The sequence below is a fragment of the Thalassophryne amazonica genome, chromosome 5, assembly GCF_902500255.1.
Source record: "Thalassophryne amazonica chromosome 5, fThaAma1.1, whole genome shotgun sequence".
NCBI classification, from domain to species: domain Eukaryota; kingdom Metazoa; phylum Chordata; class Actinopteri; order Batrachoidiformes; family Batrachoididae; genus Thalassophryne; species Thalassophryne amazonica.
In genome coordinates this window covers 130,768,137-130,790,288 of record NC_047107.1, presented here as the reverse complement: position 1 = coordinate 130,790,288, position 22,152 = coordinate 130,768,137, and the positions used below count along the sequence as shown (strand labels likewise).

Here is a 22,152-nt window from a genome sequence, read left to right as displayed (position 1 = left end):
TGTGTGGCGCTGTAACATCCCCAGAAAAAAAACAGCAGACTAGAGCATGTGCACAAGCTGTGTAAGGGGTAATCTGTAGCACCCAAAGCTACCGCTTTCCAATGCGACACAAAAGAGTAAAATAAAGCCTTTTAAGAGAAAGAGGGTCCACGCTCATCATCTCAAATAGACTGACTGTGCATTTAAAGCAAAACTGACTCCAAATATGACTAAAAGAAGTACTTTTATTTATTTTCAGAAATGCGCGCCGTTCTCAAAACGGTACATGAAAAACAAACAGCGCTCGCCTTTACAGATGTACAGCGGGACGCACTGCTGCCTTGTCAGGGCTCAACATCAGATCTTAAATAGAACAGCAGATAACAGAATATTTACAAAGGAATCCTTCAAATCTGGAAAGAAGCACCAAAGTTGGCACAAATGCTGGAAAGAAGCACCAAAGTTGGCACAAATGCTCCTTAGATATTACTCTTTTGAAAAAACTGAGTAGCCACTTGAATTTTCAGTAGGCGGCCAGGTAGGGGTCAATTGAAGAATTACACAGGGGTCAAAATTTAAAAATATTTCAATCATATTGAAAGCTATACCACATTATTTGTCTGATCACAACGATACCAAAAAGGTATAGTTTGGACTATCTATGACTAAATGTTATGGAGTTGTGGGGTAAAAACAACAAGAATGGTGACAAAGGTCAGCATTAGTTTGTACAGGGGTCAGATGTTAAAGTTGCTCTAAATATTGCAAAATGTGATGCAAATTATTGGTTGAGTTGATAGGGTTTTAAAAAGGAATAGTTTGCACTATGTGTCATGCTTAGTTATCATGTTACAGGGTAACATATGTCACAAGTCATAGAATCCAATGGATGTTGACATTGCTCTACCTTTATCTTGCAGACAAAGCATTCAACACAGTCAAAACTATTTAATTTATTAATCCTATTAGTTCAACCAATAATTTGCACCACGTTTTAACAAAATTGGAGCAACTTTAACTTCTAACCCCTGTACAAATTAAAATTGACCTTTGTCACCATTCTTGTTGTTTTTACAGCATTAGTGAAGGTTACAAATGATCTTCTTATGGCCTCGGACAGTGGACTCATCTCTGTGCTTGTTCTGTTAGACCTCAGTGCTGCTTTTGATACTGTTGACCATAAAATTTTATTACAGAGATTAGAGCATGCCATAGGTATTAAAGGCACTGCGCTGCGGTGGTTTGAATCATATTTGTCTAATAGATTACAATTTGTTCATGTAAATGGGGAATCTTCTTCACAGACTAAAGTTAATTATGGAGTTCCACAAGGTTCTGTGCTAGGACCAATTTTATTCACTTTATATATGCTTCCCTTAGGCAGTATTATTAGACGGTATTGCTTAAATTTTCATTGTTACGCAGATGATACCCAGCTTTATCTATCCATGAAGCCAGAGGACACACACCAATTAGCTAAACTGCAGGATTGTCTTACAGACATAAAGACATGGATGACCTCTAATTTCCTGCTTTTAAACTCAGATAAAACTGAAGTTATTGTTCTTGGCCCCACAAATCTTAGAAACATGGTGTCTAACCAGATCCTTACTCTGGATGGCATTACCCTAACCTCTAGTAATACTGTGAGAAATCTTGGAGTCATTTTTGATCAGGATATGTCATTCAAAGCGCATATTAAACAAATATGTAGGACTGCTTTTTTGCATTTACGCAATATCTCTAAAATCAGAAAGGTCTTGTCTCAGAGTGATGCTGAAAAACTAATTCATGCATTTATTTCCTCTAGGCTGGACTATTGTAATTCATTATTATCAGGTTGTCCTAAAAGTTCCCTAAAAAGCCTTCAGTTAATTCAAAATGCTGCAGCTAGAGTGCTGACGGGGACTAGAAGGAGAGAGCATATCTCACCCATATTGGCCTCTCTTCATTGGCTTCCTGTTAATTCTAGAATAGAATATTAAAATTCTTCTTCTTACTTATAAGGTTTTGAATAATCAGGTCCCATCTTATCTTAGGGACCTCGTAGTACCATATCACCCCAATAGAGCGCTTCGCTCTCAGACTGCAGGCTTACTTGTAGTTCCTAGGGTTTGTAAGAGTAGAATGGGAGGCAGAGCCTTCAGCTTTCAGGCTCCTCTCCTGTGGAACCAGCTCCCAATTCAGATCAGGGAGACAGACACCCTCTCTACTTTTAAGATTAGGCTTAAAACTTTCCTTTTTGCTAAAGCTTATAGTTAGGGCTGGATCAGGTGACCCTGAACCATCCCTTAGTTATGCTGCTATAGACGTAGACTGCTGGGGGGTTCCCATGATGCACTGTTTCTTTCTCTTTTTGCTCTGTATGCACCACTCTGCATTTAATCATTAGTGATCGATCTCTGCTCCCCTCCACAGCATGTCTTTTTCCTGGTTCTCTCCCTCAGCCCCAACCAGTCCCAGCAGAAGACTGCCCCTCCCTGAGCCTGGTTCTGCTGGAGGTTTCTTCCTGTTAAAAGGGAGTTTTTCCTTCCCACTGTAGCCAAGTGCTTGCTCACAGGGGGTCGTTTTGACCGTTGGGGTTTTACATCATTATTGTATGGCCTTGCCTTACAATATAAAGCGCCTTGGGGCAACTGTTTGTTGTGATTTGGCGCTATATAAAAAAAAAAATTGATTGAATTGAATTGATTTACTTGTTGTTGTTTTTACCCCATGACTCCATAACATTCAGTCACAGATAGTCCAAACTATACTTTTTTTGTATTGTTGTGATCAGACAAATAATGTGGTATAGCTTTCAATATGATTGGAGCATTTTTAAATTGTGACCCCTGTGTAATTCTTCAAATGACCCCTACCTGGCCACCTACTGAAAATTCAAGTTTTTTCAAAAGAGTAATGTCTAAGGAGTATTTGTGCCAACTTTGGTGCTTCTTTCCAGAAATGAACAATTTTTACAGTTATCTGCTCCACTAAAAGTTCAGAGTCTGCTGTGTGTGTGTCCCCCTACAAAAAAATTGCCAATACTCAAACATACTTAACTCACTCGATGCCATTGACTCTAAAACGCCCCACGCCAAAGACGTGTCATTGAGCCAATTTCTTTTCTTCTCTTTTCTTTTCTTGTGGTATGTTTGTTGTTGACATGGACACAGAACTCAATTTTCTATGGGTCTGGCACTGGGATGTTCTGAACTTTGAAAATGGCTGCACTCAATGAGTTAAACATCTCTTGTTTATTGTTTCAGCATTCTAAGAGAGCGCTTCATGCACCGTTTTGAGAACGGCGTGCATTTCTGAAAATAAATATTTGGAGTCAGTTTGGAGAAATTATTGGCGTCAGTTTGGGCAAATTGTTGCACCCCTCCCAGAGTCCAGCCTTTCACAGGCTGTGCTCACGGTCACGTGCAGCCTGACTGATTATTACACCGACTGTCTGCGCTTACGGTCTGGTGTCAGGGAAGCGCTGAGCTCCTAACACCGGGAAAAAAGATTCAAAAGACGTGAAAAAATAAAGGATTACTCAGGAAAACAGAAAGGGATACACTAAATTTGGCAATCTGCGTGGTGGTGCAGCGACACTGTGCCATTGCTTAGGGAGATCCCTGGAGTGTTGATGTTTAAAACGCAAAAGTACTTTTTTATCCAATTAATCGCCAGAATAAAAGACAGAATACTCGATTATTAAAGTAATCGATAGCTGCAGCCCCAATCCACAAACATCATACACAGCTATACTCAAAGGTTTACTCATCGTGAGAACATCACAAAAGCTAAAACAAATGCACAAAATTCTAGGAGTTACTGTATATTTTTAACATTTAGTAAAAGTAAATTCCCCTCGGCTGCTCCCTTGTTTGCACTCGGGGTCACCACAGCAAATCCAAGGTGGATCTGCATGTTGAACTGGCACAGGTTTTACGTGCCAAAGTGAACATTTCAAATCCTTTTCTGACGAAATCCTCGAAAAAAACCGATGAAGGACACAATAAAATAAACCAAACCTTTAGGGTTAAAGACGGCGTCCAGCAGGTGTCGCTGTCGGTGGTTCTCCTCTTTGGAACGACAAAGTTCCTCCTCGTACTCTGCTATGGTTCTTTCAAACAGCCCAAATATCTCTTCAGCAGCCGCAGTTAGTCGCTGCTTCACCAACGCTCTCAGCATTTGGACTTTAGACATTTTCACACAACGACACCAACTTTTTCTAAAACAAACTCCGTCACAAAACAACAAAAGAACCAAAGAGTCACAGACACGAACGCTGCTGCTCACAGCTAGCAAGCTAAGCTAAGGGCCGGAAACAGAGGCGCCTTCAAAGTAAAAGAGGGCAAAGAGGCGCCTTCAAAATAAGAGAGCGAAAAGAGGCGCCTTCAAAGTAAGAGACAAAACAGAGACGACTTCAAAGTAAAGTTAAAGTCAAAGTGTACTTTGTCAAAAATCTATGTAACAGGGTTAGCTCAGAAGACTGAAATTGCGTTTGACCAGTCTCCAATGGATATAGACATGTACAATAAACACACACACACACACACAAAATCACACAGCAGCAGAAGTCCAATCAGTGGACCTACAGGTTATGTGCAATAGTGTAGATACAGTATATAAGGTGCGAAGAGTAAAGTGCAAGTGACATGGTGAAATGAGATGTTCATGGAATGTTCTTCAGTGTCTTTGAAATGTTCATGTAGTTTTCCTCAATGTGTTGATGAGTCTGATGGCTTGTGGAAAGAAGCTGTTTCCCAGTCTGCTTGTGCGGCACCACATGCTGCGGTAGCACTTTCCTGATGGTAGTAGGGAGAACAGTTTGTGTGCTGGGTGAGTGGGGTCTTTGATGATGATCATTGCTCTCTTGGAACAGTGTGAAGTGTACAGGTCCTGAATGGCTGGTAGGGGTGATCTGATGATCTTTTCTGCAGTCCTCACCACCCTCTGTAGTGCCTTCTTGTCTGCAGCTAAACAGCTGCTGTGCCAGACAGAGAGGCTGCTGGTCAGGATGCTCTCAGTGGCACCCTGTAGAAGGTGGGGAGTGCAGATGTGGGGAGGTCAGCTCTTCTCATCCTCCGCAGGAAGTGGAGTCGTGTCTGTGCTTTTTTGACCAGGGAGGTGGTGTTTGTGGTCCATGTGAGGTCATCTGTGATATGCAATCCAAGGAACTTTGTGCTTTTCACAGACTCCACAGCACTGCCACTGATGATGAGTGGGATGTGTGTTGGTTGTTCTTTCCTGAAGTCCACAGTTATTTCTTTTGTTTTGTTGACGTTGAGTAGCAGGTTGTTCCTCTCACACCAGTCGATGAGTTGGTGTCCCTCCTCTCTGTATGCTGAGTTGTTGTCGTCTCTGATGAGGCCTACCACTGTTGTGTCATCGGCAAATTTGATGATGTGATTCGTTGCAAATCTGGCACAGCAATCATGGGTCATCAGTGTGAACAGCAGAGGAGATAACACACATCCTTGCAGCACCCCGGTGTTTATGATGGTGGTGATCGTGACGGAGTTGTTGCCGACTCTGACTGTCTGTGGTCTGTTTGTGAGGAAGTCCAGCAGCCAGTTCCACAGTGAAGTGTTGATGCCTGTTGCACTCAGCTTGTCTACCAGATGTTGGGGGATGACAGTGTTGAACGCGGAACTGAAGTCGATAAACAGCATCCGTGTGACTGTTTTTGTTTTCCAGATGAGCCAGGCAGAGGTGGAGTGCTGTTGCTATAGCGTCATCAGTGGAGCACTTGGGGCGGTAGGCAAATTGATATGGGTCCAGGGTAGTGGGGGCAGTGGATGTTATGTGGGCCTTTACCAGTCTTTCAAAGAACTTCATCATGATGGAAGTGAGTGCTATGGGTCTGTAGTTGTTTAGTGGTGATGCTGGTGACCTCTTTGGTAGTGGTACAATGGTGGTAGCTTTGAAGCTTGCTGGTATGGTGGCTTGGTTCAGAGAGATGTTGTAAATGTCTGGACCTGCAGCTTTTCTGGGGTTCACCTTGAGTAAGGTCATCCTCACGTCCGCTGGGTCCAGTTGAAGTGTTATGTTGTCTGGGCTGACGGGGGCTTTTGTAGGTGTTGTTGTGTTATTTTCTTCAAACCGGCTGAAGAAGGTGTTAAGTGAGTTGAGGAAGTCTGTCTTGTCCTCACATGGTGGGGGAGCTGGCTTGTAGTCTGTGACTGACTGGATGCCTTGCCACAGACATCTTGGGTCTTTTGTGTCTGTGAAGTGGGAGTTGATTTTCTGTCCATAGGCACGCTTGGCTGCTCTCACACCCCGGTGCAGGTCGGCCCTGGCTGACTTGAGGGCCTCCTTGTCCTCAGACTTGAAAGCAGTGTTGCGTGCTCTCAGGAGCTCACGTACCTCCCTGGTGAACCAGGGTTTTTCCTTTGCTCTTAGGCGCTTTTCCACTTCACAAAAGTAGCACTACTTGGCACTACTCGGCTCGACTCTACTCAGTTTTTTCGCTTTTCCACTAGGGTAGTTTTTAGTACCGGGTAGGTTTATTTTTTTTAGTACCTGCTCGGGAGCGGTTCCAAGCGAGCCGAGCTGATACTAAAATGTGACGTCAACAGGCTGCCGGCCACTGATTGGTCAGAGAACGTCGTCACTGGATGAGTCATGAGTGCGCCGTCCGAGAGGAAAATCAAAACCCGCCATTTTTAAATAGTCACAGTGGCGTTACAGCGACTGTCGGGGGCCGGGGATGGCAGGCGAAGGTACGGGACACGGGTTAACACTTTCATCGCCAGGGAGAACCCGGGAAGTCCCAAACGCTGCAGCTCCACGAACTTGTTCCGGCGGTGGCTGAGGAGGAAACTCCAAGAGGGTTTACTTAATATTGTTTGTCGTGTTTCAGGTTATGGACAGACTGATTTCTGGCTTGGATTACGGTTGATTGACTTGGTTGTTGGTAGGTATAGAGTGGGAAAGTGTTGGAGTATCGGCCGACGGCCTGTATAGGCCCGGTATCGGTACTCTGCGCTATTCTTCTCTGTTGGTTGTGTGGTGTGCAATACCTGTTTCAATAGTAGTCGCTTGATTGTTTGTGTGAGTTGTTTGTATGGCTTCTTCCTCGGGAGGTGGAGGGAGGGAGAGTCAAGTGTTTGAGAGGGAGAAGTCAATTAAACTGGCTGGAAAGCGTGATAGGGCTGATGTATCGCTTGACAAAGAAGGTGCTAGGTCTACTAAGATGGAAAAGCCCAGTGAGGAATATAAAGTGATTTATAAGCTTAAAGATCAAACCGGCGGTGGGTTTAGAGCTGTTAACCCACTAAAGGTTGTTGAGTCGCTTAGGAGTGTTGGTGAGGGCCTTGACGCCTGTGTTTTACCGAGCGGAGTGCTTTTAGTGTTCTGTAAAAACAGGGACCAAGTGAATAGAGTGAAGAAAGTCATGAAAATTGTGGGTAAGAAAGTAGAAGCTTTAGCTGTAGAAAATACTGAACTTGTAAGAGGTGTTATTTATGACGTGTGTGCTGAAATGTCTGAGAGTGAAATCAAAGAAAACATTAAGGGAGGTATTGTGCGGGATGTAAAGCGGTTTAAAGCCCGTGACGGTGGAAACCCCAATGCCCCAGTTTTGATTACATTTGTTGGGAAAAATTTGCCAGAAAGAGTGTTTGTGGGCTGTTTGTCTTTCCAAGTGAAGAGTTACCAAAGACCCCCTTTGCGATGCTTTAAATGTCAGAGTTATGGCCATATGGCTGGCTCCTGTAATGGGGGCAGGCGATGTGCAAAATGTGGAGGTGACCACGACATTGTCTCCTGTTCAGTGTCGGCTCCTAAGTGTTGCAATTGTGGAGGCAGTCATGTGGCATCTTCAAGAGAGTGTATTCAGTTTGTAAAAGCCAAACAAGTGCAAGAAATAAAGCAACATCAACAACTATCTTACGCTGAGGCCCTTAAAAAAGTGGAAAAAGATTCTCCTGTCCCAAGCAATATGAAACATTCCCTGAAGGTGCCGATAGAGGGCAGTAGTTCACCATCTAACAGTTCTAGTCAAGAGATGATTGTTGTTAACAAAGAGGCTTTTCTCGCTTTTATTGTTGATGTTCTTTATGGTACCCGTGGCAAGCAATCAAGGTCTGACATAATAAAGTTTGTATCGGAAGCTGCAGCAAGATTCCTGGGGATTAAGGATTATGCTCCCCAGGATCTACATGCCTTTATGAGGACAAGACAGGAGGATGAGGAGGACGAGGAAGAAGGGTTTGACATAGGGGAATGTGATTTTGAAGGCAATATAGATGATGTTTAGTTTTATTTTTATAGTCTGTATCCTGCAGTGAAATGCTAGAAGTCTGATTGCAAACGGTCAAGAGTTTAAAAAGTTCATTAAAGATCTTAGTGCTAAACCAGACCTCTTGTGTGTGCAGGAAACATGGCTGAAACCGTGTCTTGACTTCTCTATTCCGGGATATGAGTGTCTACGCAAGGACAGGGTTGATCGGCAGGGAGGTGGATGTGCTACATTTATTAAAACGGGGTTACAATACAAATGGTGTGAATGTGAAGTGTCGCTTGAATGTGTGATTGTTGAGGTGTGGACTACTGAGGGTAAAATTCATGTAGTTAATTGTTATAACCCATGTAAACCCCTTGTACTTGCCGAGCTTGAGGAGGTGTTAAGTAAAATAGGTGCTCCTGCCCTTTGGGTTAGTGATTTCAATGCTCGTGACCCTCTGTGGGGAAGTCAGGACAGGGATTTTAACGGTACAGTAATAGAGGAATTTTTAGATCATGGAAACCTGGTAGTGTTGAATGACAACAGCCCTACACGTATTGATATAAATACAGGTAAGACTTCTTACTTAGATTTAACCTTTGCTACTCCAGCTTTAGCTAGGATACCAGAGTGGAAGGTGTTAGAAGAAGATACACTTGGTAGTGATCACTTTCCGGTTTTAAGTACATTTGATAAGTCTTTAGTAGTGAACCCGTTTGACAGAGTGGCTCGGTTTGATTTTTCTCAAGCTGACTGGGGAAAGTTTAGAGAAGATACAGTTAAAGGGTTGGATTTTGTTAATAGTAACGGGTCAATAGAGGAAATGTGTGCGTCTTTAACGATTGTGAGGGTTGCATCTGAGGCTATTCCTTGTAGGAGAAGTCCTCGTAATCGAGTTATTGTGCCTTGGTGGAACAAAGCTTGTGACGAGGTGGTTAAAAATAGGAAGCAGGCATTTAAGAATTTAAGGAAGAATCCTACTCTGGAAAATGTTGTTGAGTTTAAGAGGTGTAGGGCTCTGGCTCGGAAGACAATAAAAGTGGAAAAAAGAAATGCTGGAGGGCATTTTGTAATACAATAAACTCTAATACCCCAGTGAAGCAGGTTTGGGCTAGAATCCATAAGATGTCAGGTAAGGTAAACAATTCTTCAATTCCAGTTTTAAAAGATGGATGTAGAGAAACTATTTGTAGTAAGGATAAGGCTGGAATGTGTGTTAAAGCATTCCAAGATGTTCATAATTCAGAATTATTAAGTGAAGAAAGCTTGAGATTGAGAGAAGAGTTTTTGTGTGTAGAAGGTTGGAAATTGAAAGGTAGTGTAGATACAAATGACTGTGCTTTTAATTTGTATTTTTCCCTTGAAGAACTAAAAGCGGCAGTACAAGCTGGTGAAAACACGTCACCAGGACAAGATAGGATTAGTTATAAACTGTTGCAACACCTTGACGATGAAGTCTTAATGGAGATTCTAGTCTTCTTTAATTATATCTGGGATGCTGGAACTTTGCCAAAAGCTTGGAAACAAGCTATTGTGCTCCCAGTTTTAAAGCCAGGAAAGGACCCTTCCTCTCCATTGTCATACAGACCCATAGCACTTACTGTGGTGTTGTGTAAGGTGATGGAGAGAATGGTCACAAACAGACTTGTTTATTATTTAGAAGTTGGTGGTTTCTTTGTTGATTATCAAAATGGCTTTAGAATTGGAAGAAATACTATGGACTCAGTTGCAGTGTTAGACCAAGATATAAGACGAGCTATAATCAATAAGGAAGCAGTAGTTGCAGTGTTTCTTGATATTGAGAAAGCTTATGATAGTATGTGGAGAGAGGGATTGTTGATTAAATTACATAATGCAGGTATTTGTGGTAGGATGTTCATATGGATCAAAGATTTCTTAAGTGACAGAACTATACAAGTAAGAGTTAGAGGGGAATTTTCTGAAATAGTAAGTCTTTTTAATGGTACTCCGCAAGGATCAGTTATTAGTCCAGTTTTATTCAATGTTATGATTAATGACATTTTTTCTGATATCAAAGTAGGATTCGGGAGGTCTTTGTTTGCTGATGATGGCGCCATCTGGAGGAGGGTTAGAAACATTGCGTTTTTAATGAAAAACTCAAATTGCCTTAAACCAAATAGTGCAGTGGGCAAATAAATGGGGCTTTAAGATTCCTATATCAAAAAGTAGTTATATGATTTTTGGACTTAAAAAGAAAATCCCAGACATAACCCTTATCATGTATGGCTGTCCTTTAGAGAGGGTGAAAGTTTTTACATTTTTAGGTATGTGGATGGATGAAAAACTAACGTGGTGTACACATGTAGAAAAAACTGTTGTGAAATGTGAAAAGATTAATAATGTACTTTGTAGTCTGTCTGGTAGTGATTGGGGGGCAGAAAGGTCAACGTTGCACATGATTTATAGAGCAGTGATAAGGTCATCACTGGATTATGGTTGTTTTGTTTTTGGTGCTGCGGTTAAATCCAGACTTCTCGAGCTTGATAGGATCCAAGCAAAAGCCCTAAGAATCTGTAGCGGTGCCTTTAGAACTACTCCTATCCCAGCACTGTTAGTCGAAATGGGAGAGACCCCTTTGAGTGTTAGGAGAGAGAAGTTGGGTCTTCAGTACTGGGACAGGCTGTCAGGACTTGCGCATAACTCATCCGCAAAGTGTTTATTGGAAGAGAGTTATGAATTTACTAAAAAGAAGGATAAATCTAATTTCCTTTTTGAAAGGAGCAACGGGAGGCAGAATGACCGCGACTCGTCTTTGTTGGAAGCGACGGATGGAAGTGTTTTTGTGACTGTAGTCTGCTTGAAAGCACCGTTTAACGTTCCTTATCCTATTGGTGGGAAGCACACTTTAACAACCGAAGATTGTGAGTCTAAACTTGTGTTAAAGTAACCTCGTTGTCTCATGTACACAGTGAGCTAGCTGACTGCTAACTAGCGAGCTCGCTAACTCCGTGCTCCGCTTTAAAGTATTAACTTCTGACAGAAAAACACCTCAAGTCAGCAAGACAACAAACGTGTACATTTGACTCATTTAGTGTCATTACGGTGATGTTTTTTTGACATGTCGCCATTTTGTGTTTTTGTTGAAGAATCCAGTTCCATAAGTGAGGAGGGTTCGAACACCAGCTTCAACATCTGTATCAACGTCCAGCACCACACAGCAACGTGTCTTCACAGGTAAGAATAACGTGTCTCACATCACCTTCACTTTCCCAAATACGATATATATATACAGGGTGACCCCCCCTCACCAAAAAAAAAAAAAAAAAAAAAATCCAGAAGCCATAAATATTGTCATAAATCCCACAAAGGTCCAGCAGATTTTGCTGCACCTTCCCAAAGTTTCAGTTATCTTGATCGCTTTGCATAAAAGTCATGTTCTTTCAAAATGATGCTCCAAATGATCTGATTTGTTGGAGGATAAGTTTGAAAGAACATAATTTTTATGCAAAGTGACCAAGATAACTGCAACTCTGGAGAATGATCATACAGAGATTGAAGGTTTTTTTTTTTTTTTAAACTTTCTTTCCCATTTCTACCTTCATTATTGTCCAGGCAAGAGATAAAGGAGCCTGTTCCAGCAGGAGAATCTGACCATCTTAAGTGATGTTGAGGCTGAAGCTGAACTGGGTTCAGTGTGATCGACACATCCGACTGATCCTTGAGGAAGCAACGGTGGTGGAAGCTGCATTTAATCAGACATATCTTGGCGTGCTGGGTGACCTTGTGCACACGATGCGTGACCGCATGTGACCTGCGCCTCCAACCCAGACTACAGACACATGAAACTTTTGTATAGTTTGTGTTGCTTTTTTAATGTGTGTTTTTGCTCTTTTTTGTTGCAGTAAACAATTTGACTCATGTGACTGTATCATAATTTGTCATTTCATTCTGAGTCAATTTCTGGTTAATTTCTAAGAATTTTTAATTTGGGATTTGTCGCTCCAGAAGACACTGCACACTACACCTGACTGAATCTTTACACAGATGGTGGAATAATCATGTCTAAACTGAGATTTTACCAAATGGTATTTAACATAAACAAAAAGGTTTAGTCACTTCAGTGAAGGCACCATTACATCAAGGAATTTTGAACAACCAATTTTACTGTCTGTTACATTTATGACCCCATTAAATGTGAAACTTATTTTACTACTGGATTATGCTTAAACAGCTTCTCAAACTGTTAGCCTTTAAATCAGTAAACCTTGGTAACTGTTACAAATCAAACTGTTAAACAAAAGTGGAGACATTTTAGCAAAAAGTACAATAATTTATTCAAACTTCACAGTGAAACATAGCTGGTGTATAACATGATGATGAGAAAAGTGTCCCATTCTGTGGCATGAACCTCTGCAGCGGTGACTCTGAGAAAACCATCTGAAACACACACATACAGCATACATATTTTAATCAGTGCTGTCAGGTTATTAAAAAATAATGTGATTACAAGGTTTGTGATTAGTTAATCTAAATGAATCATTTAATTGCAGGTATATTAAAAAACTCAGATCTGTGTGTGTTTGGGACATTTAATAATCAGGTAAAAAATGATCAGGGTTATTTTTGTTACATATCGAGGTATTAAACAAGCTGTAAATTGGTCTTAAATTGGGAGAACTGTCTAAGTGTAATTTTGATGGGTTAAATGCAGACAAATTTCATTGTATTTATGTGTACAATGACAATAAAAGGATATAAATGTCTATAAAAACAGAATTGTGGGAGTTTGGAGGCTGATTCTTTCTGCACAATATGACTCCTTTAATAATTATCTTATTAGATTTCATATTTTAAATTTGTCCATTGAAAGTAAGAGAGGGAACAGAGGTGCCTTCAAAGTAAGAGAGGGAACAGAGGTGCCTTCAAAGTAAGAGAGGGAACAGAGGTGCCTTCAAAGTAAGAGAGGGAAAAGAGGTGCCTTCAAAGTAAGAGAGGGAACAGAGGTGCCTTCAAAGTAAGAGAGGGAACAGAGGTGCCTTCAAAGTAAGAGAGGGAACAGAGGTGCCTTCAAAGTAAGAGGGAACAAAGGTGCCTTCAAAGTAAGAGAGAGAACAGAGGTGCCTTCAAAGTAAGAGAGGGAAAAGAGGTGCCTTCAAAGTAAGAGAGGGAACAGAGGTGCCTTCAAAGTAAGAGGGAACAAAGGTGCCTTCAAAGTAAGAGAGAGAACAGAGGTGCCTTCAAAGTAAGAGAGGGAAAAGAGGTGCCTTCAAAGTAAGAGAGGGAACAGAGGTGCCTTCAAAGTAAGAGAGGGAACAGAGGTGCCTTCAAAGTAAGAGAGGGAACAGAGGTGCCTTCAAAGTAAGAGAGGGAAAAGAGGTGCCTTCAAAGTAAGAGAGGGAAAAGAGGTGCCTTCAAAGTAAGAGAGGGAACAGAGGTGCCTTCAAAGTAAGAGAGGGAACAGAGGTGCCTTCAAAGTAAGAGAGGGAACAGAGGTGCCTTCAAAGTAAGAGAGGGAAAAGAGGTGCCTTCAAAGTAAGAGAGGGAACAGAGGTGCCTTCAAAGTAAGAGAGGGAACAGAGGTGCCTTCAAAGTAAGAGAGGGAACAGAGGTGCCTTCAAAGTAAGAGAACAGAGGTGCCTTCAAAGTAAGAGAGGGAACAGAGGCGCCTTCAAAGTAAGAGAGGGAACAGAGGTGCCTTCAAAGTAAGAGGGAACAAAGGTGCCTTCAAAGTAAGAGAGAGAACAGAGGTGCCTTCAAAGTAAGAGAGGGAAAAGAGGTGCCTTCAAAGTAAGAGAGAGAAAAGAGGCGCCTTCAAAGTAAGAGGGAACAGAGGTGCCTTCAAAGTAAGAGAGAGAAAAGAGGCGCCTTCAAAGTAAGAGGGAACAGAGGTGCCTTCAAAGTAAGAGAGAGAAAAGAGGCGCCTTCAAAGTAAGAGAGAACAGAGGGGCCTTCAAAGTAAGAGAGGGAACAGAGGTGCCTTCAAAGTAAGAGAGAGAAAAGAGGTGCCTTCAAAGTAAGAGAGAGAACAAAGGTGCCTTCAAAGTAAGAGAGAGAAAAGAGGTGCCTTCAAAATAAGAGAGAGAACAGAGGTGCCTTCAAAGTAAGAGAGAGAACAGAGGCGCCTTCAAAGTAAGAGAGGGAACAGAGGCGCCTTCAAAGTAAGAGGGAACAGAGGCGCCTTCAAAGTAAGAGGGAACAAAGGTGCCTTCAAAGTAAGAGAGAGAAAAGAGGCGCCTTCAAAGTAAGAGGGAACAGAGGTGCCTTCAAAGTAAGAGAGAGAAAAGAGGTGCCTTCAAAGTAAAAGAGGGAACAAAGGCACTTTCAAAGTAACAAAGAAAAAAGAGGAGCCTTCAAAGTAAGAGAGAACAGAGGGGCCTTCAAAGTAAGAGAGGGAACAGAGGTGCCTTCAAAGTAAGAGAGGGAACAGAGGTGCCTTCAAAGTAAGAGGGAACAAAGGTGCCTTCAAAGTAAGAGAGAGAACAGAGGTGCCTTCAAAGTAAGAGAGGGAAAAGAGGTGCCTTCAAAGTAAGAGAGGGAACAGAGGTGCCTTCAAAGTAACAAAGAAAAAAGAGGAGCCTTCAAAGTAAGAGAGAGAAAAGAGGAGCCTTCAAAGTAAGAGAGGGAACAGAGGTGCCTTCAAAGTAAGAGAGAGAACAGAGGTGCCTTCAAAGTAAGAGAGAGAAAAGAGGTGCCTTCAAAGTAAGAGAGAGAAAAGAGGCGCCTTCAAAGTAAGAGGGAACAGAGGTGCCTTCAAAGTAAGAGAGAGAAAAGAGGTGCCTTCAAAGTAAGAGAGAGAAAAGAGGTGCCTTCAAAATAAGAGAGAGAAAAGAGGTGCCTTCAAAGTAAGAGAGAGAAAAGAGGCGCCTTCAAAGTAAGAGGGAACAGAGGTGCCTTCAAAGTAAGAGAGAGAAAAGAGGCGCCTTCAAAGTAAGAGGGAACAGAGGCGCCTTCAAAGTAAGAGAGAGAAAAGAGGCGCCTTCAAAGTAAAAGAGGGAACAAAGGCACTTTCAAAGTAACAAAGAGAAAAGAGGCGCCTTCAAAGTAAGAGAGAAAAGAGGTGCCTTCAAAGTAAGAGAGGGAACATAGGTGCCTTCAAAGTAAGAGAGAGAACAGAGGTGCCTTCAAAGTAAGAGAGGGAACAGAGGTGCCTTCAAAGTAAGAGAGGGAACAGAGGTGCCTTCAAAGTAAGAGAGAGAACAGAGGTGCCTTCAAAGTAAGAGAGAGAACAGAGGTGCCTTCAAAGTAAGAGAGGGAACAGAGGTGCCTTCAAAGTAAGAGAGAGAACAGAGGTGCCTTCAAAGTAAGAGAGGGAACAGAGGCGCCTTCAAAGTAAGAGGGAACAGAGGCGCCTTCAAAGTAAGAGGGAACAAAGGTGCCTTCAAAGTAAGAGAGAGAAAAGAGGCGCCTGTTGTGTGGGCCGCTGAAGAGGAGGTACTGCTGGCCCACCACCACCAGAGGGCGCCCTGCTTGGAGTGCGGGCTCCAAGCACAAGAGGGCGCCAGACCCAGAGGAAGTGACAGCTGTCACTCATCACACCAGCTGTCACTCATCTACACCAGTACTTAAGCCGGACTGCAACTCCACCTCCCCGCCGAGAAATCGACTACCGAGAGGTAACTTCTCTGCTGACTCATATCATTGAGTGAATTCTGAACTTCTGTTGCAGCCGGTATCCTGTGGTGTTCGCCCTTATCTGGGGAATTGGCGTGTGGCGTGACGACGACGACTGCGCTACAGATAAGTGGTTACACAAGGAGCTGCACGAGTGTGTGATTCGGAGGTGGAGGTCCTCCTCCTGACTGTGTACAGACTGTAGACCACTGAGTGTAAGGACTTACACTCATTCATCTTGTCTCTGCTTTTTGCCAGCAGTACCAGGTTCGACAGCCGAAGACAGAGGTCACCTGGGGACTCGGGACTTGGCGGCTCCGGTGTTCTTCAGACCGTTGGTGGTGGAGGCCGTGTGGGACGCGGCCTCTCTCTCGTCGGGGTCTTCTATCTTCGAGCCTGCCCACACGTCACCTGGTGTTAATTGACTTTGCAATTTCTGTATATTTAGTTGTGTATTGTCACAACATTAAATTGTTACCTTTTGGCTTACTCATTGTCCGTTCATTTGCGCCCCCTGTTGTGGGTCCGTGCTATGACACCTTCCCAACAGGATTTCTCGGCCATCGTCATGGATTCCGAGGGGTGTCAGCTCGTGCGTGAACGGCCAATGGAAGAGCCGGGGGCGCAGGCGTCAGCGGGAGGCGTGTTGAGTGAGCTGCATCAGATCTTAACCGCCTTCACGGCTCGGTTGGATTTAGTGACTGAGCAGAATGTCCTCCTTAATCGGAGAGTGGAGGCTCTCGCCGCCAGGGTGGAAGCGCACGATCAGGGCGCTGCTGCAGCTCCTCCTCTGGCTGGTCCTGGGCCTGAATCAGACGTACCACTGGTCGTTCAACGAACCCCCCCACCATCCCCTGAAGCATACATAAGCCCTCCGGAACCGTACGGGGGCTGTGTCGAGACGTGCGCGGACTTCCTCATGCAGTGTTCGCTCGTCTTTTCACAGCGCCCTGTCATGTACGAGTCAGACGCCAGCCGGGTAGCTTATGTTATTAATCTGCTTTGAGTAGAGGCACGCGCATGGGCTACGGCGCTTTGGGAGCAGAACTCACGGCTCCTAACGTCTTATACTGGGTTTGTACGGGAGTTCAAACAAGTGTTTGATCATCCCAACAGAGGCGAGACCGCTTCAAACGTGCTGCTGTCGATGAGACAGGGGCGCCGTAGCGCAGCCGAGTATGCAGTCGACTTCCGCATCGCGGCAGCGAGGTCCGGCTGGAATAACGTTGCGCTCCGCGCCGCCTTTGTAAACGGACTGTCACCGGTCCTCAAGGAGCACCTACTGGCTAAGGAGGAACCGCGGGATTTTGACGGGCTTGTCGATTTGGTTATACGCTTAGACAACCGTTTGAATGAGCATCGTCGGGAGCAGGCCGGGGGGCGTGACCGGGCACGAGCCGTCCCTCCCCCTTCCGGTTCCGACAAGGTGACGTTGTCCCCACGCTTCACTGCCAGAGAGCCCCGTGGGGCTACAGCTCCCCCTGCTGAGGAGGCTATGGACACGAGCAGGGCCAAAGTAAGATTAAATGTCAGACAAAGGAGACTGGCCCGCGGGGAGTGTTTTGTCTGCGGCTCTTGTGAGCACATGCAGAGGGACTGCCCTGAACGGTCAAACTACAACGCCCGTCCTTAGAACCTGGGCTAAGGGTGGGCCATAACACACACGCGGAAAGACCCCGCAGATCGGCACGAATCCCAGTAACAATCCTTTGTGAGGAGTTAACCCTTCACGCCCCAGCACTGATAGACACGGGGTCAGAAGGGAATCTGCTGGACAGCAGATGGGCAAAGGCTCTGCCGGCACCAGTGCAGGTGCGAGCACTAGATGGCACCCTGCTTCCATTAATCACACATCAGACACAACCAGTGACCTTGGTTGTGTCTGGGAATCACAGGGAGGAGATAGTGTTCCATGTAACACCGTCTACCTCCCGAGTGATCTTGGGTTTTCCATGGATGGTGAAGCACAATCCCCGGGTCGATTGGCCGTCCGGGGTTGTGACGCAGTGGAGCGAAACCTGCCACCGGGAGTGTTTAGGATCCTCGGTTCCCCCCGGCACTACAGCTAATGAGGAGGTCAAAGTCCCCCCCAATCTATCGGCGGTGCCAGAGGAGTACCATGATCTAGCTGACGTTTTCAGCAAAGATCTGGCGCTCACTCTTCCTCCGCACCAACCGTATGATTGTGCCATCGATTTAGTCCCGGGCGTTGAGTACCCGTCCAGTAGGTTGTACAACCTCTCACGTCCGGAACGCGAATCAATGGAGACCTACATCCGGGACTCCTTAGCTGCCGGGCTGATCCGGAACTCCACCTCCCCGATGGGTGCTGGTTTCTTTTTTGTGGGCAAGAAGGACGGCGGACTCCGTCCATGCATTGATTACAGAGGGCTGAACGAGATCACGGTTCGCAACTGATACCCGTTACCTCTGTTGGATTCAGTGTTCACGCCCCTGCATGGAGCCCAAATCTTTACGAAATTGGATCTTAGAAATGCGTACCACCTGGTTCGGATCTGGAAGGGAGACGAATGGAAGACGGCATTCAACACCCCGTTAGGTCATTTCGAGTACCTGGTCATGCCGTTCGGCCTCACTAACGCCCCCGCGACGTTCCAAGCTTTGGTAAATGACGTCTTGCGGGACTTCCTGCATCGGTTCGTCTTCGTATATCTGGACGATATACTCATCTTTTCCCCGGACCCTGAGACCCATGTCCAGCATGTACGTCAGGTCCTACAGCGGTTGTTGGAGAACCGGCTGTTTGTGAAGGGCGAGAAGTGCGAGTTCCACCGCACTTCTTTGTCCTTCCTGGGGTTCATCATCTCCTCCAACTCCGTCACCCCTGATCCGGCTAAGGTTGCGGTGGTGAGAGATTGGCCCCAACCAACAAGCCGCAGGAAACTACAGCAGTTCCTCGGCTTTGCAAATTTTTACAGGAGGTTCATCAAAGGTTACAGTCAGGTAGTTAGCCCCCTGACTGCCCTGACCTCCACAAAAGTCCCCTTCACCTGGTCGGATCGGTGCGAAGCCGCGTTCCAGGAGTTGAAACGCCGGTTCTCGACTGCACCAGTTCTGGTGCAGCCTGATCCTGATCGCCAGTACGTAGTAGAAGTGGACGCCTCTGACTCAGGGATAGGAGCCGTGCTGTCCCAGAGCGTGGAGGCTGATAAAGTTCTCTATCCTTGTGCCTTTTATTCCCGCAGGTTGACCCCAGCTGAACGGAACTATGACGTTGGCAATCGGGAACTTCTTGCGGTGAAGGAGGCTCTTGAAGAGTGGAGACACCTGCTGGAGGGGGCATCGTTGCCCTTCACGGTTTTCACTGACCATCGGAACCTGGAGTACATCCGGACCGCCAAGCGGCTGAACCCCAGGCAAGCCCGCTGGTCTCTGTTCTTCGGGCGCTTTGACTTCCGGATTACATATCGCCCCGGGACCAAGAACCAAAAATCAGATGCATTGTCCCGGGTGCACGAAGAAGAAGCCAAAGCGGGGCTGTCGAACCCCACTGAGACCATCATCCCCGAGTCCACTGTCGTGGCCGCCCTTACCTGGGACGTGGAGAAGACCGTCCGGGAGGCCCTGACCAGGAGCCCGGACCCGGGGACTGGCCCCAAGGACAGACTGTACGTCCCACCAGAAGCTAGAGCTGCCGTATTGGACTTCTGTCACGGGTCCAAGCTCTCCTGTCATCCCGGAGTGCGTAGGACCGTGGCAGTGGTCCAGCAGCGCTTCTGGTGGGCGTCCCTGGAAACCGACGTCCGGGACTACATCCAGGCCTGTACCATCTGCGCCAGGGGCAAGGCAGACCATCGGAGGACGACGGGCCTCCTCCAACCCCTGCCAGTGCCTCATCGCCCCTGGTCTCACATCGGCCTGGATTTCATCGCGGGCCTCCCGCCGTCCCAGGGCAACACCGTAATCCTCACGATAGTGGACCGGTTCTCCAAGGCGGCCCACTTCGTGGCCCTCCCGAAGCTCCCGACGGCCCAGGAGACAGCAGACCTCCTGGTTCACCACGTCTTGCGGCTGCATGGGATACCTTCGGACATCGTCTCAGATCGTGGTCCCCAGTTCTCTTCACAGGTGTGGAAGAGTTTCTGCAAGGAGCTGGGGGCCACCGTGAGTCTCTCGTCCGGGTACCACCCCCAGACCAACGGCCAGGCAGAGCGGGCCAACCAGGAGTTGGAGCAGGCCCTTCGGTGTGTCACCTCCGCACATCCGGCGGCCTGGAGTCACCATCTGGCCTGGATCGAGTATGCCCACAACAGCCAAGTTTCGTCTGCTACCGGCCTCTCCCCTTTTGAGGTGTGTTTGGGGTACCAGCCCCCATTGTTCCCGCTGGTGGAAGGAGAGGTCGGTGTGCCCTCAGTCCAGGCCCACCTCAGGAGATGTCGCCGGGTGTGGCGGACCGCCCGCTCTGCCCTGTTGAAGGCCCGGACGAGGGCCAAGTCCCATGCGGACCGCTGACGGTCCCCGGCCCCCACGTACCAGCCCGGGCAGGAGGTGTGGCTGTCAACAAAGGATATCCCCCTCTGTGTGGACTCAACCAAGTTGAAGGACAGATACATTGGACCATTCCCTATCCTCAAGATCATCAACCCGGCCGCAGTGAAGCTCCGTCTCCCGGCTTCGCTGCGGATCCACCCTGTCTTCCACGTGTCCCGTCTCAAACCGCACCACACCTCGCCCCTCTGTACACCTGGACCCACGCCGCCTCCTGCCCGGCTCATCGACGGGGAACCTGCTTGGACAGTCCGCAGGCTCCTGGACGTCCGTCGTAAGGGCCAGGGGTTCCAATATCTGGTGGACTGGGAGGGGTATGGACCTGAAGAACGCTCCTGGGTGAAGAGGAGCTTCATCCTGGACCCGTCCCTCCTGGCCGATTTCTACAAACGTCACCCGGACAAGCCCGGTCGGGCGCCAGGAGGCGCCCGTTGAGGGGGGGGGTCCTGTTGTGTGGGCCGCTGAAGAGGAGGTACTGCTGGCCCACCACCACCAGAGGGCGCCCTGCTTGGAGTGCGGGCTCCAAGCACGAGAGGGCGCCAGACCCAGAGGAAGTGACAGCTGTCACTCATCACACCAGCTGTCACTCATCTACACCAGTACTTAAGCCGGACTGCAACTCCACCTCCCCGCCGAGAAATCGACTACCGAGAGGTAACTTCTCTGCTGACTCATATCGTTGAGTGAATTCTGAACTTCTGTTGCAGCCGGTATCCTGTGGTGTTCGCCCTTATCTGGGGAATTGGCGTGTGGCGTGACGACGACGACTGCGCTACAGATAAGTGGTTACACAAGGAGCTGCACGAGTGTGTGATTCGGAGGTGGAGGTCCTCCTCCTGACTGTGTACAGACTGTAGACCACTGAGTGTAAGGACTTACACTCATTCATCTTGTCTCTGCTTTTTGCCAGCAGTACCAGGTTCGACAGCCGAAGACAGAGGTCACCTGGGGACTTGGGACTTGGCGGCTCCGGTGTTCTTCAGACCGTTGGTGGTGGAGGCCGTGTGGGACGCGGCCTCTCTCTCGTCGGGGTCTTCTATCTTCGAGCCTGCCCACACGTCACCTGGTGTTAATTGACTTTGCAATTTCTGTATATTTAGTTGTGTATTGTCACAACATTAAATTGTTACCTTTTGGCTTACTCATTGTCCGTTCATTTGCGCCCCCTGTTGTGGGTCCGTGCTACGACACCTTCCCAACAGCGCCTTCAAAGTAAGAGGGAACAGAGGTGCCTTCAAAGTAAGAGAGAGAAAAGAGGTGCCTTCAAAGTAAGAGGGAACAGAGGTGCCTTCAAAGTAAGAGAGAGAAAAGAGGCGCCTTCAAAGTAAGAGGGAACAGAGGTGCCTTCAAAGTAAGAGAGAGAAAAGAGGCGCCTTCAAAGTAAAAGAGGGAACAAAGGCACTTTCAAAGTAACAAAGAAAAAAGAGGAGCCTTCAAAGTAAGAGAGAACAGAGGGGCCTTCAAAGTAAGAGAGGGAACAGAGGTGCCTTCAAAGTAAGAGAGAGAAAAGAGGCGCCTTCAAAGTAAGAGAGAGAAAAGAGGCGTCTTCAAAGTAAGAGAGATAAAAGAGGTGCCTTCAAAGTAAGAGGGAACAGAGGTGCCTTCAAAGTAAGAGAGAGAAAAGAGGTGCCTTCAAAGTAAGAGAGAGAAAAGAGGCGCCTTCAAAGTAAGAGAGCAAACAGAGACACTTTTAAAATAAGAGAGCGGAAACAGAGGCGCCTTCAGATTAAGAGAGAGAACAGAGAAGTGCTGTCTTGTGTAAAAATGTTATAGAAATTAGGCCCATTTACAAAACAGCTGTGTCTCATGTTTCTATGGTCAGAATGAAATTTGTGAGATGGGAGATTTGTGGAGTGTCAGTGTAACTTTGTGTAGATAACATCAAA

General features: G+C 46.3%; 1 protein-coding gene across 1 annotated transcript in view; it reads right to left on the bottom strand.

Annotated features, from left to right (window-relative positions):
• Nucleotides 1-4,281, bottom strand: part of LOC117511364 (gastrula zinc finger protein XlCGF57.1-like) — a 121,564-nt gene extending 117,283 nt beyond the window's left edge. The window contains exon 1 of the mRNA XM_034171408.1: nucleotides 3,987-4,281. Within this exon, the coding sequence (XP_034027299.1) occupies nucleotides 3,987-4,161 (175 nt within the window). The 5' untranslated portion in view covers nucleotides 4,162-4,281. The remainder of the gene's footprint in view (nucleotides 1-3,986) is intronic.
• Nucleotides 4,282-22,152: the final 17,871 nt, after the last annotated feature.